Source organism: Carcharodon carcharias, chromosome 4 (genome assembly GCF_017639515.1).
Source record: "Carcharodon carcharias isolate sCarCar2 chromosome 4, sCarCar2.pri, whole genome shotgun sequence".
Lineage (NCBI taxonomy): Eukaryota > Metazoa > Chordata > Chondrichthyes > Lamniformes > Lamnidae > Carcharodon > Carcharodon carcharias.
In genome coordinates, this window is record NC_054470.1 from 110,954,804 (window position 1) to 110,973,259 (window position 18,456).

Consider the following 18,456-nt stretch of genomic DNA (forward strand, 5'->3'; position numbering starts at 1 on the left):
AAGTCCAATGCTCAAATAAAATGGACAAATATGCATGAAGCCTGCCTGGTTTTCATGTTGATGTTTTCATTTAAATTCAATCTATTTTGTTAGATTTATTACTGCTGCTGCCTATTTACAGATCCATTTTTTTTCTTCATTTCAACAGAAGTCCGTTGTCCGGCCATGCAGAAGCCGAGTGGGGTGACGGTATCCCCCAGTGTTTGCAGGAAGGCTGCAATGAAACCAGGGAGCGTGTGCAAATTGAGCTGTCGTCGTGGTTACAGTCTGTCGGGAGTCATGGAGGACGTTTACTGTCTGAGCAGCGGCAAGTGGAGTCAGGTGTTGCAAAAAGCCTTTTGTCGAGGTACCTCCAGAACTTTATCTTCTCACTAAAATAAGGCTTGAGTTTGGAACATCCTTTTGCAACATCCACGCTCCTGACCAAATAGAATAACTTAAGAAATAGGAGCAGCAGTATGTAGGCCACACACGGCCCCTAGAGCCAGCTCCGCCATTCAATGAGACCATGGTTGACCTTTGACCTCAACCCCACTTTCCTGCCCTATCCCTTCATTCCCTTAGAGTCCAAACATCTATCATTGAAGAACATAAGAAATATAAGAACATAAGAATTCCATCTATTCTGTATTGGATTATTAATTTGGACAGTTTTGTTACAGTGATAATTGGCAGTCGCGCCTTCAGCAGTCTAGGCCCTAAGCCCTGGCATTCCCTCCCCACTATCTCCAGCTGTCCATTAAGATCTCCATTAAGATATTTCTTAAAACCTACCTCTTTGACCAAACTTTTGATCACCTTATATCTCCTTATGTGGCTCAGTGTCACATTAAGTCTGATAAGACTTCTGTAAGTATTGTGCGACTTTTACTATGCTCAAGGTGCTTTACAAATGCACATTGTTGCTAATTTATTGAGGGGTGGACAAACTAGGTTTACACAGAAATTGCCAGTCAATATCCACCCTATGGGTGGATTATCTGCTCGGGTCCAGCAGCTACAAATTAATAATCCTATTGTCAGTCCCTGGATGCTAAGAGGGAGTTTAATACATTCAGTGTTTAAATAGCCTTAGCTAGCCCATTAGGCTCACAAACACTCACTGTAATTAAGTAACAATGGGAATTGGGCAAAAAAAGCTATCCTTAACAACTTTTGCTCTGACACATCATCACAATTAATCCGAATTTATTTGGTTCAGAATAAGGCATCCAGCCCAGTTTGTGCTTCTGCAGTTGGCTAAATGGGTTCTTGCCTCTGGGTTCAAGACCCATTCTCCAGGGACTTGAGCACAAAATTCTCGGTTGCCGCTTCAGTGCAGTACCAAGCGCGGCCATTTCAAAAGAAACTATAAACCAAGGTTCCATCTACCCTCTCAGGTGGATGTTAACCATCTCGTGGCACTAATTTGTTGAAGCTCAGGAAAGTTCTTGGTGGTATCCTGGGCCAATATCTATCAAAAACCCAACATTGCTAAATAGTCTGGTTGCCTAATTATCACCTTGCTGTTTGTGGGATGTTGCTACTGCATTTCCTATGTTTCCCTTGAACAGGGGAGGTGATAATGTAGTGGTTTTGTCTCTGGGCTAGTAATCCAGAGACCCAGGGTAATGCTCCGAGACCTGGGTTCATACACAACCATGGCAGATAGTGAAATTTGAATTCAATAAAAATATGGAATTAAAAGTTTGATGGTGACCATGAAACCATTGTCGATTTTTGTAAAAACCCATCTGGTTCACTAATACTTTAGAGAAGCAAATCTGTCATCCTTACCTGGTCTGGCCTACATGGCCTACAGACCCACAGCAATGTTCTGAAATGGCCGAGCAAGCCACTCAGTTGTCACCGCCACCTTCTCAAGCGCAACTAGGGATGGGCAATAAATGCTGGCCCAGCCAGTGAAGCCCACATCCCATGGATGAATAAAAAAAAACATTGACCATGGACTGAATTTAATGTCCCTGCCAGTGGCAACCCTACCACAGCCGTTTCTGGGAGCTTCAATAGGACTAAATGTAAATCAGGTAGTTAATCGCGGGGGAGCTATCGGGATTCCTGTGGCTTTAAAGGCAGCTGGCAGTTTTTCGTTCCCAGCAGCACCACTGGGAGCGGTGGCCTCTTCTGGGAGTGCAGCAGGCCACAGAACAGGGCATCAATGCCCAGCAGATAGGCGAGTGGGGCAGGCTCTGGGGGGAGGTGTTTGGGGGCAACCCTGGCTGCCAGGGAAGCTGGCACACATTCAGGAGGGCCCTCCCCATACCGGGAGCCCACAGGGAGGCTGTCAGGGGACCTCCCTAGCATGGTGCACGGCACCCATACTCAGACATGGTAGGATAACAGTGACTTCAGAATCATGTCATTAAGTGGCCCTTAATTGGCCACTTAAGGGCTTCAAATAGCTTCCAGACGGGAAGGTCGCCCTTGACCTTCCCAACTCCATGCTTCATTGGGAAAGAGTTGGGAAGGCGACTGGCTCTCAGCCCTGCACTTTTCATCCAATTATACAACCCTTTGCCCCATCTCGCAATCTGGGGGGGATTTAAATTCTGCCCTTTATTTAAAAAATATTTCATTGGTTGTAAAGCCTTTGGAATGTCCAGAGATCGTGAAGGATGTTGTATAAAGGTAAATCTATCTTCCTTTGGTTAGTCCCTTGATGTCACCCAGATTGCTAGGATTTGTCAGACTTTGTAACTTGTTGCTTTCCATTTCTTTTAGAACAATTTCTACAGTGAACAAAAAGGAAAGCTGCATCTATCTCAGAGAAAGTTCTGGTCACTGTGTCTGTTACAACACAGCACTGTGTATCTGCAGGCAGGATTCATTCACACCCTGTCCTTTAATGAGTCTGAGTATTCCGATATATCAGAAATTTAATACATTCTTGTCTGGTGTAGACATTTTTATTACATGAAAGTTGCTATCTAAATATAAGTTATTGTTGTATAGTTGTCGCTTGATTACCATTCAACAATATTACGATGGAAAGGTATTTGTTTTACACTGTAGTTTTAATTTAGTTGACAAAATGGTGATTTTGTCTTTCATACTGTTTTATCAATTAGATATTGAGGCTCCCCAAATCCACTGTCCAGAGGAAGTCCAGGTAGCGACTTCAGAACATCAGAAAACAGCAAATGTCACCTGGCAGACACCAGAAGCCAACGATAACTCTGCTGATGAGGTGCATGCCAAGTATCCATTTAAGGATTGATCCAGATTAAGTGTTTTTTTTCTTTCATGGGATGTGGGCATTGCTGGCAAGTACAGCATTTGTTACCCATCCCTAATTGCCCTTAACTGAGTGGCTTGCTAGACCATTTCAGAGGGAAGTTAAGAGTCAACCACATTGCTGTGGGTCAGGAGTCACATGTGGACCAGACCAGGTAAGGACGGCAAATTTCGTTCCCTAAAGGACATTAGTGAACCAGACGGGTTTTTAATGACAATTGATGATAGTTTCACAGTCGCTATTACTGAGACTCTCTTTCAATTCCAGATTAAATTCAAATTCTACCCAGTGCCATGGTGGGATTTGAACCTATTCCCCTACAGTATTAGCCTGAGCCTCTAGATTACTAGTTCAGTGACATCACCACTATGCCACTATCACCCTTTCCCCGCACCCCCCAGCACCCGCTTCCCCAACCCGCACCATTTGGGTCTCAGTGGGGCGCACTCTTCTCCCTGAGTCACAACATTGCAGGTTTAAGTCTCACTGCCGATGACTTGAGCACAAACCCTCGGCTGTCATTACTGAGGGGGTGCTGCACTGTCAGAGGTGCCATCTTTCACACGCAATGTTAAATGCAATGCTTTGTCTGCCCTTTTTAGTTGGGCGTGGAAGATTCCATGGTCACTAGTTTAAGAGCTGGAGGGTTCTCGTAGTTAACTCATGGTTGAATTTACGGATGTTGTCGCTCACAGTAATCTTTCCTCTTCATCATAAGGTGTCTTTACAAGTCATTCCTGCAGTGGTTCCACCTCACCTTTTCCCAATTGGAGAAATCAGCATCATGTATACAGCAGTGGACAAGAGTGGGAACAAAGCAAATTGCTCCTTAAATATAAAAGTTATTGGTGAGTAGCCACTGGATAGGTTATTGATGAGTAAACACTACTTGTGAACAATCACAGCTGTGATACAGTGATCTCAGCTGACACTCCTCTAATTTTAGCGATTTAAGTGCTGTCCAGTAGTTTTCTGCTAAGGGACAGAAGTATAATTATGGTATTGGTGATCCTGAAAGATTATGCATCTTGGAATGATGGCTACTTTCTCCTTCATGGCCTTAAAGATTACACAGTTGTCATGTGGCAAAGGCACTAATTTATATTTGTATTTTTTGGAGGCCCTCCTAAAGCCTCCTGCATTGGAGGTGGTTATTCTCTCAGCTTTGGGGTCCAACATCCCTCCACACCATAGCCTGTCTTATCCTCTTTAATCAATATTGCCATTGCACCATTGTTTTTTTTTTAAATGCTTCTAATATGCACTCTCTGTCCTCTTTACACCCACACTGGTTTTATATCCTCCTCCCTTTTCAGGTCCCATGCCCTAAGAGGTGTTGGTGACCATGAACTTCCATTGGACTGGTCCATGATTATGCTTGGTAAATACTGCAGTGGTTTGACATTGCTCTCAGCAGTTCTCACTCTTACTGCCTACATCAAGCATATTGGAAGAATTTTCAGGCTGATAATCAACTTTTTTGGCCATGTTATGAACATGCCACCTATGGCTATCAAGTCCTGAAGTGGGACTTGAACCTGAAGCTTCTGACCTGGAGGTAGGGATGCTACCACTACACCACAAGATCTCCTGTTTACATCAAGACTTGTATTTCAGATTCCTACCTTATACATTCTCTCCCTTCAGTCTCTCCTCCCTCATAAGATCTACTGAATCTAAAACCTAAGTTTGGCATTGTATAACCGCCAGTGTTTCACGTTGCCTACCCCAGTGTTTCTAATACATTTAATCCTTGGCAAAGCCCTTGACTTTAGGTCCTGATCCTTCATTTATTTTCCTAATATATAATAAAAAAACATTGAAACTGGGATCTGACCTATAAGCGCTGCAATATTCTGAAAGTTGCTATTTCAAACATCTTGTTGCTCAATGACAACACTTGTTTTTATAGAGCATCTTTAACCTAGTTGAATATGGAGCCAGATGCCTGTGGGAACAGCAGTAAGAAAAAGATTTAACTGTCCACAACATACTTATGGTACACTTCAAAATTGTGTTGACTCTTGTACAGATCAGAAAGAGAGTTACGGGGGAATCGATAGACCATTCTGTCAGGCAGTTTCAGTGGCAATGTGTATCTGAAATGGGAACTTTCAGAGTATTGCAATGCTATTGAATCAGAGATGTGGAGACTTTTTTCACATGGTGAGTTAATGTGACCTGGAATAAACTTCCTGAAGGGACAATAGAAGCGGATTCATTGGAACAGCTTTGTCTGCGTGCTGTACAATCTACCTAACTCCTGTGGAACCATTATTTACATTTGAGTAACCATTCAGGACAGAGTTTACTGAGGGAATGATTTGTTTACATTTCTTTAGATACTGAACCCCCTGTGATTGACAGGTGTCGCTCACCATTGCCCATCCTGACACATGAGGAGACTTATCAAGCCATGTGGGAGGAACCTCAGTTTTCCGATAATTCAGGTATTATCAACTGCAGTTTTCAGCTATGAAGCAGTTTGCACAAATCCAAATCTCACTATCTAAATAAACTTAAATTTAAATTGTTTAAGTTTAGGTTTGATGTCTCCCTGTGGCTATGTATCATGGTAGCTATTTCTCTGTATGAAAGTAGGATTTGTGACTCGTGGGTGATGGAGAAGGGAATCGTCCTCTGTGTTTCTGGGGAACGCTCAGTTTCCAGGTACAGTATCAAGGAGGGGTGCAGATAAGGTAGCGAGAGAGGGGCCATTTACTTACCCTGGTTGGGGAGTGTAAGACTAGTGGACAGAGTCTGGAAATTAGAGCCAGACCTTTTAGGAGTGAAATTAGGAAACACTCCTACACACAAAGGGTGGTAGAAGTTTGGAATTCTCTTCTGCAAATGAGAATTGATGCTAGATCAATTGTTAGTTATCATCTGGGATTCATATACTTTTGTTAGCCAAAGATGTTAAGGGATAAGCAGCAAAGGAGAGTCTGTGGAGATAGGCCACAGATCAGTCATGGTCTCATGGAATGGCAGAACAGGCTTCCTCCTGTTCCTAACTTGTCCTCATTAGGAATATGAGAGTATCAGCTCTCTCCCTTCACTGCCCAACCAATGGAAATTGTGGGAGATACGAGAGGCCAGGGTTGGATGAGTGCAGAGATCTTGAAGGGTTGTAGGGCTGGAGGAGTTTACAGAGATGGAGTGGGTGGTGGGGGGGGTGAAGCCACGGAATTCATGACAATCCACCCCATTATAAACACAACTGCCTCTCCCCCTTCAATAAGGAGGAGATTTCTGGTTTGCGCAATGAACTCAAGTGGCCCCTGCACTCCTAGAGTTCTATGAGGGATAGGTTATTTACTCTGCCATGTTACTGCCCAGGTGCTGAAGACGAATACCTACTCCAAAGACAGATGGATAAATGCAGCCATTGGCAAAGATGTTGCTTTGTCACAAGCAGTCAGACACGTAACTCTATTTTTCAAACCTCTCTGCTTCCTTGTTCCTAGGTGCTCCAGTAAAGATTAGGAAGACACATTCACTTGGAGATTTCTTCTCCCGTGGAGAGACAGTTGTGCGTTACACTGCGACAGATCCTTCCGGCAATAACAGGACTTGTGATATTCACATTGTCATCAGAGGTATAAAATGATGTTGTGGTTCAGTAAATATTTTATTCATATCAATTGCATAACCAGAGAGCACAGGTTTAAGAGAGCTGGGAAAGGAGCTAGTCTGAAATGAGGAGAATTTTTTTTTACACAGTAAGTTGTTTTTATCAGGAATGTGCTGCCTGAAAGGGCAGTGGGAGAAGGTTCAATAATCGAAAGGGAATTGGATAAATACTTGAAAAGGAGAAATTTGCAGGGCCATGAGTAAATAGCAGAGGAGTGGGACTAATTAGATATCTCTTTCAAGGAGCCAGCATAGACAGGATGGGCCCAATGTCCTCACTCTATGCTGTAAGATTCTATGATTCAATTAAACGTTCCAGTCATTCTCAACAACTTTGAGAAATAAAGGGGTGAAGTTTGACTTTGACACCTGGGGATGGGTTGCAAAACAGGCAATAATAGACCTGGGGAGTTGGGGAAACAAGAGTCTAATGAGAGGGAGGAATTAAAGTAATTAATATTAATAAAGAGAAAAGAAATGAATAGGACTGAAAGCAGATGAACCCCCTGGTCCTGATGGCCTGCATTGTTTTATATGAAGCGGTGGCAGAAATAGTGGATGGCATTGGTCTTGATCTCATTCCCTAGACTCCAGAGTGGTCCCTGTGGATTGGAAAGTAGTAAATGTAACGCGGCTTTCAAGAAAGGAGGGAAAGAGAAAATCGGGAACTAAAGGCCAGTTAACTTGACATTAAAATGCCAGAATCTGTTATTAGGGACATGGTAACCGGGCACTCAGAAAATCATGATGTGCTTAGGCCAAACAACACGGTTTCATGAAAGGGAAATTCTGTTTGTCAAATCTACGAAGAGATTTTTAAGGAAGTAACCGGCAGGATAGGTAAAGGAAATTGGTGGATGTAGTATATTTGGATTTTCAGGAAGCATTCAGTAAGATGCTGCACAAGCGATTGTTACATAAGAACATAAGAACTAGGAGCAGGAGTAGGCAATTCAGCCCCTCGAGCCTGCCCCGCCATTCATTACGATCATGGCTGATCTCATTTTGGCCTCAACTCCAATTTCTTGCCCTCTCCCCATAATCTTTCAACCCATTACTAATTAAAAATCTGTCTATCTCCTCCTTTAAATACATTCAGCGTCCCGGCATCCACTGCACTCTGAGGTAGTGAATTCCTCAGATTCACGACCCTTTGAAAAAAGTAATTCCTCCTCATCTCTGATTTAAATCTACTACCCTTTATCCTAAAACTATGGCCTCTCATTCTAGAATGCCCCACCAGGGGAAACATCTGCTCCACATCTACTTAGTCTATCCCCTTTAGCATCTTATATACCTCAATTAGATCGCTTCTCATCATTCTAAACTCTAGCGAGTGTAGGCCTAAACTGCTCAATCTCTCCTCATAAGACAAGCCCCGTATCTCTGGAATCAATCTAGTGAGCCTCCTCTGAGCCGCCTCCAATGCAACTACATCCTTCCTCAAGTAAGGGGGCCAAAACTGCACAGTACTTCAGGTGCGGTCTCACCAATGCCTTGTACAGTTGCAACAACACTTCCCTATTTTTATACTCAAGATTACACAGGATTAGGGTTCAAAGTGATGATGATGTATCAACATGGATTGAGGGATTAGTTAATGGACAGAAAAAGAGAGCAGGATTAAATGAGCCATTTTCTGATTGGCAGGTTGTACCTAGAGGGGTGCACAAAGGATCAGTGCTGGGGGACACAGCTATTTACAACCTATAACAATGACCTAGATGAGGGGATCACATTGTAATATGTTCAAGTTTGCTGCTGACACAGAGCTAGGTGGGATAGTAATCTGTGATGAAATATGAAAAGGCTACAAAGGGATAGGGACAGGTTAAGTGAATGGGAAAATAGATAACAGATGGAGATTAATGTGGGGAAATTAAAAGCTATGGTTGGAAGAATAGAAAAACAGAATCGTTTTTTAAGAAGTGATCGATCTAAAGGTCCTTGTACACAAATCATAGGAAATTAATATATAGGTACAACATGTAACCAGGAAGGCAAATGGTATGTTAACCTTTATTGCAATGGGGTAGCAGTATATGTGTAAGAAAATCTGACTGCAATTATAGAGGGCTCTGGTGAGGCCACACCTGGAGTACTGTGTGGCCCAAGGTAGGATACACTTGTCTTCAGGTTGATTCCTAGAGCGAGAGGGTTGTCCTATGAGGAGAGATTGAGTGGAATCGGTGTATACTCTCTATGTTTAAAAGAATGAGAGGTGATCTCATTGAAACATATACAATTCTTGGGTTTGACAGGGTAGCTGCTGTGAAGCTGTTTCCCCTGGCTGGAGAGTCCAGTACTAGGGATCATTGTCTCAGGATAGATAGGCCATTTTGGACTGAGGCGAGGGAAAATTTCTTCAACCAGAGGGATGTGAATCTCTGGAATTCTTTACATCAGGGGACTGTAGAAGTTCAGTCCTTGGTTATATTCAAAAATAGATCTTTGGACTTTAAGGGAAACAAAGGGACACAGGGGTTGGGCAGGTAAATGGAATTGAGGTAGAAAATCAATTATGATCTTATCGAATGTCCGAGCAGCCTCGCAGGGCCATTATGGTCTACACCTGCTCCTGTTTCTTAATGTTCTTATGGCTGTTCATTGTGCATCAATGAAAAGGAAACATTGAGGAAGTTGTACGATGGGCGATTGATCCATCACTGGTCTATGTGGACCCCTGCCAAAAAGTTAAACTTCACCCTAAACTAAATTGTGACAGTGTTTCAGACTCAATGGCTGGAATTTTCCAGCCCCACTGCAATAGGAGGGGCCGGAAAGTTCCGACCGTTGAATGGGCAATGGATACTTAACTTTACCTTGTTGCATTTGCGCTCAAGGGCCTTTTTCCTGGGTTTGCATCAGCTGCAGTGGAGTCAGCAAATGCAGGAAAATCAGAAGGGGGTGCAGGAGCAGAGGGATCTGGGGGTATACGCGCACGGATCGTGGAAGGTGTCAAAGCATTTAAAAGGGAGACGGCAATAAAACAAAATACTGTAAATCTGAACTTAAAAACCAAAGATGTTTATAAAACCCAGAAGGTTAGGCAGCATCTGTGGAGATAAACAGGTCGACTGACCTGAGTCTGAGTAGCCATTGAGTCTGAAACACAACGTTCTGATGAGCAGTCACTTGACCTGAAAAGTTACTCTGTTTCTCTCCACAGATGCTGCCTGACCTGCTGAGTTTTTCCAGCATTTTTTGATTAAAAATACGGGAAACTGGACTTTATATACAGGGGCATAGAAAAGCAAGGAAGTTATGGTGAACCTTTGCAAAACACTGGTCTGGCCTCAACTGAAGTATTGTGTCCAATTCTGGGTGCCGGACTTTAGGGAGGATGTGAAGGCTCTGGAGAGGATGCAGAAAAGAGTTGTGAGAATGGCTGCAGGAATGAGGGACTTCAGTTACATGGATAAATTGGAGAAGCTGGGGCTGTTCTTAGAGGGGAGAACATTGAGAGGCGATTTGATAAGGGTGTTTGAAATCATAAGGGGTCCAGACAGAGTATATAGAGAGAAATTGTTCCCAATGGCAGAGGAACCAAGAGCCAGGACACCAATTTATGGTGATTGGCAAAAGAAGCAACAGCGACGTGAGGAAAATCTTTTCACGCGGCGAGCGATTAGGATTTGTGAGGGACTGCCTGAGAGTGTGGTGGAGGCAGATTCAATCGTGGCTTTCAGAAGGAGAATGGATAAGCACTCGAACAGAAGAAAAGAAATTTCAGGATATGGGGAAAAGGCAAGGGGATGTGGGACTAGCTAAGTTGCTCTTGCAGAGAGCCAGCACAGACATGAAGGGCCAAATGGCTTCCTTCCCTGTTGTAACCATTCTGCAATTCTATAGTTCCTGTATAGACCTTTTTAGATATTTGCAGTGCTTTGGTGTTGCACTGAATCTAGGAGCAGCCATCAGAAAAATGTCAATCTACAATTGTAGGGTCAGCAATGTTGTGTTTTAAACTCAGAACTGGGGCTCAATCTGCTACGAGATGAAGAGGAACGAAACCCTCTGGAGGAAGGCAGCTTACATCCCGCTTCCCTTCAGAGTGCCTTCAGGTCTTGATACCTGAGATCTGCTCCATAGAGTTAAACAAGTAAGACCGCTTCTCACCAATGCTACCCTTGTCATCTGAAAGAGCCAGAAGTTATATTTCAGATGTTTGAATTTATTTAACTTCACCTTGGGATGTGGGTGAAGGTCAGGGAGGCCACACTGATCGCCTGTCACCGGTTTCCCTGCGATCCAGATGGTGAACCTTCTCCTTGGACCAGTTTTGCTGTCTTGTCAGGGCATGTTTCCCACAGGGGCTTCAGGTTGGGAATTCCAGGATCTTGACCCAATAACCATGGCACAAGGACAATATCTGTCTAATCCAGGATTGTGTATGACTTAGAGGGTAGCTTGAAGGTGACTGAGTTCCTATGGCATTGTTGCTTTTGTCCTTCTCAATGGCAGCTGTTAATGGTATGTTGATTATATTAATTGTATGTTAATTATTTTAAGATACACAGGTGAAAGGTATTGTTTGTTTAACTATTTCGAGCATTTATAAAGAGGGACTGCCCTCTCCTTTACCATCAGGAACCTAGTGTGGAGGGTGTTGCAGGCTGCAGTCCTCTACATCATAGGCTCAGATGGTTCAAGGTCGCCTGTGTTTTCTTCAGCTTTGAGGAGTCTGTGTTCAATGCTTATGTAGATGTCACAAGGCTACAGCCCCTTTTATAGTTATTTGAAGGGGCTGCTCCTGAAGTTTCAGTTGCACTTCAGTTCCATGCTCCTGATCTTTGAACACCTGGTGTGGAGGGGGGTGGGGGGAGAAAGGAGGACCTCCTCATTAGCCTGCTCCTGGGCCTGGCCAAGGTGGTCATCAAAAGGTCCAGGCAGCGGGCAGTTGAGGGGGTCACCTGGACCAACTGTCTTCCCCTCTTCTGCAGCTATGTTTGTAGCTGGGTGTCTCTGGTGAGGGAGCACGCAGTGTCCACTGGCTGGTTTGAGGCATTCCACAACCGGTGAGCATTGCAGGGGCTGGAGTGCTCCATCAGCCCTGATAGCAGTGTTTTAATTTGATTAGGTAAATTGCCTTTAAGATTTTGTCTTTTGTTATGGTGCCCTTTTAAGGAGCTGTCAATCTGCTTAATCGGTTTGGTTAATTTGTTAATTATTTTAATTTACTGGTATGCACAAAAGAGTATAAAGAGAGACTGCCGGGACACGGTTTGGGAGGTAGGAAACAAATGTATGTAACGTTTCATGCTGTGAAAAAAAAAGCCTGTTATCAAGAAAAGTAAGTGTCTAGCTTCATACGTCACCAACTGGCCTGGGATTGGATTAACAATAGAGATCACAGGGGAGGAAGGTGTATCGAAGTAACCTTAATGAGTTGCTGCAATGAGTGCTGTAGACTTTGGATACTGGAGGCACAGTGCATCAGCAGTGGATGGATATTAAGTCCGGTAGCAAGTGGTCTTCAGCAGTTATGATCAAATCCTGATGGTGTTGAGCTTCTTGAGCGTCACTGGGGCTGCACCCATCCAGGAAACAATGAAAATTCACGTCAGGGTATCTGGAAGGTCAATCACTGATACTCGAACCTATTTTCCTCAATAGATACTGCTTGCGGAGTGCCTTTCACTCCTCTGAATGGAGGCTTCTCTTGTGTTGCTGATGACTTGCGTGTGAACTGCACTCTGTACTGCTTTGATGGATATGGACTTGCTGTCGAAGCAGTTGAAAATTATTATTGTGCTCATGATGGCCTGTGGATTCCAGCTGCCTCATCCATGAGGCCTGATTGCTCCAGTAAGTGACATTTGCCAGAGCAGACAATGGATTCTTTTCTTTTATTGATCAAATACTCCTTTGAGATTTATAATGAATGCAAAATGATTGGCAGGATAGTAATGCCAGCAGCTCTGTTAGTAGACGACTGTAATCTCAAAATGGGAGGGGCGAGCATCTCAAATCCCAAACTCAGATTCCATCTCAACGCTGCCATTGTTCATTGGATGAGTTTTGGTAGTGGGCCGGATTTTTTGGCGGCTCGAGGGAGGCGGATTGGGAAGTACATGGTCTGCTTGCTTCCATCCCCGCTGTCTCAGCTCAGCCAATCAAATGCCAGTCGGCCAATTAGTAGCCGCCCAGCGGGAAAGCAGCCAATTAGAGGTGTGAAGGAAGGGCTCTGCGCCCAATCAGGAGTCAAGGCCAGGGTGTCATGTGGGATAGGGGTTATGCTGTGAACAGGAAGTAAATGATGGCTACGTATTTAAAGGCCACCCGCTGCACTCTCAATCTCTGTTTTTCTCATGGCAGGTTCATAAATGTAAATAAACGAAGTGCAAAAACATAGGTGCTGCCACCTTCACCTACGGTCTCTGCTACTACATGCAGGCCTTCCCCACCCCATCCATGTGCTGCCTCGTCATAGCTGCCGCACTCTCCCAAACGTTTTCCTGTCCAACATCGGAAAAACACAGTGGGCAACACAAACTGGCGCTTTGATGAGCTCAATAGTCTGTTACTTGGTCACTCCAAATCGGCAGGCGGGTCCTGATTTTGGCGCTCGCTTGCCTTCTGTAACGTCTGCCGTGATGATGTAGCTTTGCCGACCTAATGTCATCACACCGCCTTTTATGTTCGTATTGTGGGGGGAGGGGCGGGAAACGACCCGCCAAATCTGCGGGTGTAAAATCCGGTCCATAATGATCTTGTCCAGGCTGGTTAATTGTGGAAGATATCGCAGCCAAGCTAGATTTTCACCCTCCCCCGCCAACCCCCCGAAACCCTGACACAAATTGAGGGCTGGTGATTGGGAACGGGAAATCCCATCTTTACACAGAATTAGCAGTGTCACCCCAATCTAGATCCCCAAGCTCGCTGCAGATGAGAGATCCAATAGGGAATCTCGCTATCCCGTGTGGCCCAGCTGCTTGCGTGAACAAATACGTTGATGGAAATTTTCCCAATGCCTTGGAGACAGGTTCGGAGGTGGGTCAGGGTGGTGTGGGGGGTTGGGATTGGGGGTGCGGGGGGGAGGGCATCTCGGTAAGCGGTGAAAAACCCATCAGGCCAGTCCCCCAAAATGTTTAGCCTCTGCTTGTTTTTACTGGGGCTGCGCTGATGGCTACTTACCTGGCATCGGCAGGAAACCAATTAAAGGAGATGAGGAAGTAATTAAGCCGCATTTATCCACGTCATTCTAATTGTCCCCGAGGCAATGGAATCCCTTGCTCTGTATATGGCCGGCCAGCCCAGCAGGAGGTGACTGCACAGCAGGAGGACCAAGTGGCTCCAGATTTCCGCGATGGGTAAATAATCAAAACAGCAGGAAGCCTGCGGCCTAGGGCAGGCAGAGGCCTGCCATTACCACAGAGTACTGGGGAGGATGAAGAAAATCATTCCGGTCCCTTTTCCCCCTCCCCTGTCTCTCTTGGCGGTGTTCCCTCTTGTGCTCCAGTCACTCGAGCTGCACTCCAACTGCAGCCAAAGAGCAGGCTGCCAGCCTCCCTCATTAGCCGGCCCACGACCAGCCCTGCCATTTGGGGTGGCCAACATGTTCACGGTCTACTAATCAGCACCTCTCGTAAAATCAAACCAGAGGGTGTGCCACTGAAATGTGCGTGGTTGGGATCCGGAAATGGACCCGACGTCAGGTTCCCAATGCGATAAAGGATTGGGAGGGGTTGGGGGCACCTTTTGTATTTAATTGAACACCCATTCTCTCTTTTTGACTCACCGCAGCAGAACGCTTTGGGAATAACGGCAACAAGCGATTTGAGGTGCAGTACAATGTGAATCGATGTGATGACTTCACTCTACTGGATAACTTTGAGAGGACTTTTGACAACGCCTTAGCCGAAACGGTAAAACCATATCGGCGCAATGAGGTAGACTTTCCGAGCGCAGCGTTAGAAAATTATCAATAACAATGTGCGTTTATGTAGCACTTTTCAAATAGCAAAACTTCTCCTGGCACGTCCCAGGAGCGATTTTCAAACTAAGTTTCATAAAAAGGTAGCAGGACAGGACCCGAGGTAGGTTTTGAGGAGCACATTAAAGGGGAAGAGAGAGGCGGAGAGATTTAGGCTAGGCTGGGGGATTCCAGTTTGTAAGGTCTAGACAGCTGAAGATGCTGCCACCAAGGGTGGGGGTGATTAAAATCGGGGATGTGCAAGAGGCCAGAAATGCAGGAGTTCATGTATCTTGGAGGATTGTGGGACTGGAGGAGGTCATTTTTTTTTGGATTGCACCCAAAGTGGAAACACTGGCCCTACTGAAAAGGTTTAGCTAGTTCACGTTCTTGTACACTGCTCCCTTTGGTCCTGTGAGACTAAAACTGTTACTGACACATTTTCCACAGTCTTGATCAGTCTGAGGCAATGAATTTTCATTGGCCTTTTCCTTCTTTATATTGTCTTTAGGTTCCATCCCTGTGCAGCGATGATAACGATGTTGAATGTAATGTGAAGGAATTGCCCAAAGCACAGTGCCTGGAGTATAACTATAACTACGATAATGGCTTTGCCATCATAGGTATGGTGTCTGCCTTTGCTCCATTAAAATGCTGCACCTTGCATCCCTGTCCATTACGTGCTGGTTGATTGTTGTTGTGCGTGTGGCTCCTTTCCGTGGATGTTTTGGGGGTGAAAAATGAGAACGGAGATGAAACATCAGTTTGGGCTCAATGTCTGAAATTGATATCAGTTGACAAGGAAACAGGAAAATAGGAAATAGGAGCAGGAGTAGACCATTCAAGCCTGTTCTGCATTCAGTAAGTCATTACTAATCTTCTACCTCAACTCCTCTAACCCCATATCCCTTAATTCCTTTAGTATCAAAATAGCTAACCATTTCAGATAGAAGCAAAACCTTCCAATGCTGGAAATCTGAAACAAAAACAAAATGCTGGAAAAGCTCAGCAGGTCTGGCAGCATCTGTGGAGAGAGAAACAGAGTTGATGTTTCGAGTCCGTATGACCCTTCTTCAGAGCTAAAGAGGAGTAGAAATGTGATTAAATTTATACCTTTTTAAGGTGGGTGGGACAGGTGAAGCTGGATAGAAGGCCAGTGATAGGCGGGGGCAAAGGGCAGATTGACAAAGATGTCATGAACAAAAGGACAATGACGTCAGCACGCGTCATTCAGATCTTCAGTTCGGTGGGCGCACACCGGAGTTGACTGCCCGCTTGCCGAACTGTCAAAGGCCTATTAAGACCATTTGAAAACTAATTAAACCACCTAACCGTCCAACCTTAAGGTTGTCGGGCAGGCGAACAGCCCAGGCGGCCTTCGCATTTTTCATGAAGCCTCATCCATGGGCAGGATGAGATTTCATGAATGATTTATATGTGAAATAAAGACTTTCATTAAAATTCAGGCATGTTCCAGCTCATGTAACACATGCACATGAGGGGACATGTCCTAATTTTTTTTTTTCTTTCTTTATTAAAATTTTTTAAACTCAAATTGATTTCCCTGAGGCAGCTCTGTGCCTCAGGGAGATTTCCACGTTCTTTTGCGCACATGCACGAAAGAGCGCAGGCCCCAACTCAGCCTTCTCCCGCCACCCGCAGAGGGAGTGCTCAGTGCTTCTGGGTGCGTGTCACGCTGGGTGGGCCTTAATTGGCCCGCCCACGTAAAATGGCGGCACACAGCCAATCACGGGCGGTGATTGGCTGCGCGCCCGCCTGCCCCGCCCAACAGGGAAAAAATTCTCCCTAGTATAAAGTTCACTTATTTCTACTTCTCTTTAGCTCTGAAGAAGGGTCATACGGACTCGAAACATTAACTCCTGTTTCTCTCTCCACTGACGCTGCCAGACCTGCTGAGATTTTCCAGCATTTTCTGCGTTCACCTCAGCTATCAATCTCGGTCTTGAATATTCTAAATGACTGAGCATCCACTGGTCTCTGTGGTGGAGAATTCCAAAAGTTCACAACCCCCTGAGTGAAGAAAATTCTCCTTACCTTGGTCTCAAATGGCCAACCTCTTATCCTGAGACTTGGTGTTCTAGATTCTGCAGCCAGGGTAAACATTCTCCCAGCATCTAACCTGTCAAATCCCTTAAGAACGTTATAATTTTCAATTAGATCACCCCTCATGCTCCTCAACTTTAGGGAATACTGGCTCAGTCTACTCACTCTTTCCTCATTGAACAATCCCCTCATGCCAAGAAATAGTCCAATTAACTTTGGTTGCACTCCCTCTAAGACCAGTATACCCATCCTTATTTAAGGAGAGCAAGTTGTACACAGCAAAGGGCTGAAACACCGACACCAGCTGGTTGTAGCCTGATGGATTGCCCCTGTAATATAAGGTCTCTATAATTCAGTTATCAAGCTATTCAGCGGGTGATTTGAAAAGAGATCTAAAATTATGAAGGGATGAAACTGCACATAAGGAAACAAAATGTTTCAAATGATAGGGGAGAGTTACTCACTCCCAGAATCCCCAAAGCCTGTCCACTATCTGTAAGGCCTAAGCCAGGAGTGTGATGGAATAATCTCCACTTACCTGGATGAGCGCAGCTTCAATAGCACTTGAGGAGCTCGACACCATCCAGGACAAAGCAGCCTGTTTGATTGGCACCCAATCCACCATCTTAAACATTCACTCCCTCCACCACCGATGCACAGTGGAAGCAGTGTGTACCACCTGCAAGATGCACTGCAGGAACTCACCAAGGCTCCTTTGACATCATCTTTTAAACCCATGACCTCTACCATCTTTTAAGGACAAGGACAGCAGATGCATGGGAGTACCACCATCTGCCAGTCCCCCTCCAATCCACCACCCATCCTGACTTCAAAATCTATCGCCGTTCCTTCACTATCACTGGGTCAAAATCCTGGAACTCCCCCCCCCCCCCCCCCTAACAGACTATGGCTGTACCTACACCACAGGGACTGTAGCAGCTCAAGAAGGCAGTTCACCATCTTCTCAAGGGCAATTAGAGACGGACAATAGATGCTGGTCTAGCCAGTGACACCGACACCACGTGAGAAAGATAAATGGAAAGTATACGAGGGAACATAGATACAAGATTAAATGTAAAAGGTTCAGGACAGAGATCAGGAGAAAGCTCTCTGTGTCAAAAGCTGTGAAGCTACGGAATGTGCCACAACAAGTTGCATTTATATAGCACCATTAATAAAGTGAGACATCCCATTGCTTCTACCAATCAAAATTTGACACCAGACGGCAGAAGGACATAGTAGTTCAAAAGCTTGACCAAAGAGGTAAGTTTGAGAAATGTTTTACAGGAGGAGAGAGAGGTGAAGTTGGAGAGCTTTCATGTGGACTATTGAGGCTCGGGCAGCTGAAAGTATAGCCACCGATGGTGGAACAATTAAAATTGGAGATGTGCATGATGCCAGAATTGGAGGAGTACAGACATCTCAGAGGGTTGTAGGGCTGGAGGAGATTACAGTGATAGGGAGGGGTGAGGCCATGAAGATATTTGTATGCAACAATGATAATTCTAAATTTAGGGCATTGCTCCAATAGCTACATTTTAGGTCAGTGAGCAGAGAGGTGTTTCACATCACTGAAAAAAATGTCAATCCCATCGTCAAAGTGAATTTT

The 18,456-nt window shown here is 44.8% G+C and overlaps 1 protein-coding gene across 1 annotated transcript in view; it reads left to right on the forward strand.

The window, feature by feature from the left end:
* Positions 1-18,456, forward strand: part of svep1 (sushi, von Willebrand factor type A, EGF and pentraxin domain containing 1) — a 232,852-nt gene that overhangs the window by 97,477 nt on the left and 116,919 nt on the right. The window contains exons 9-16 of the mRNA XM_041185318.1: positions 149-346; positions 3,069-3,187; positions 3,954-4,083; positions 5,578-5,685; positions 6,703-6,834; positions 12,485-12,676; positions 14,615-14,736; positions 15,295-15,406. Of these exons, the coding sequence (XP_041041252.1) occupies positions 149-346; positions 3,069-3,187; positions 3,954-4,083; positions 5,578-5,685; positions 6,703-6,834; positions 12,485-12,676; positions 14,615-14,736; positions 15,295-15,406 (1,113 nt within the window). The remainder of the gene's footprint in view (positions 1-148; positions 347-3,068; positions 3,188-3,953; positions 4,084-5,577; positions 5,686-6,702; positions 6,835-12,484; positions 12,677-14,614; positions 14,737-15,294; positions 15,407-18,456) is intronic.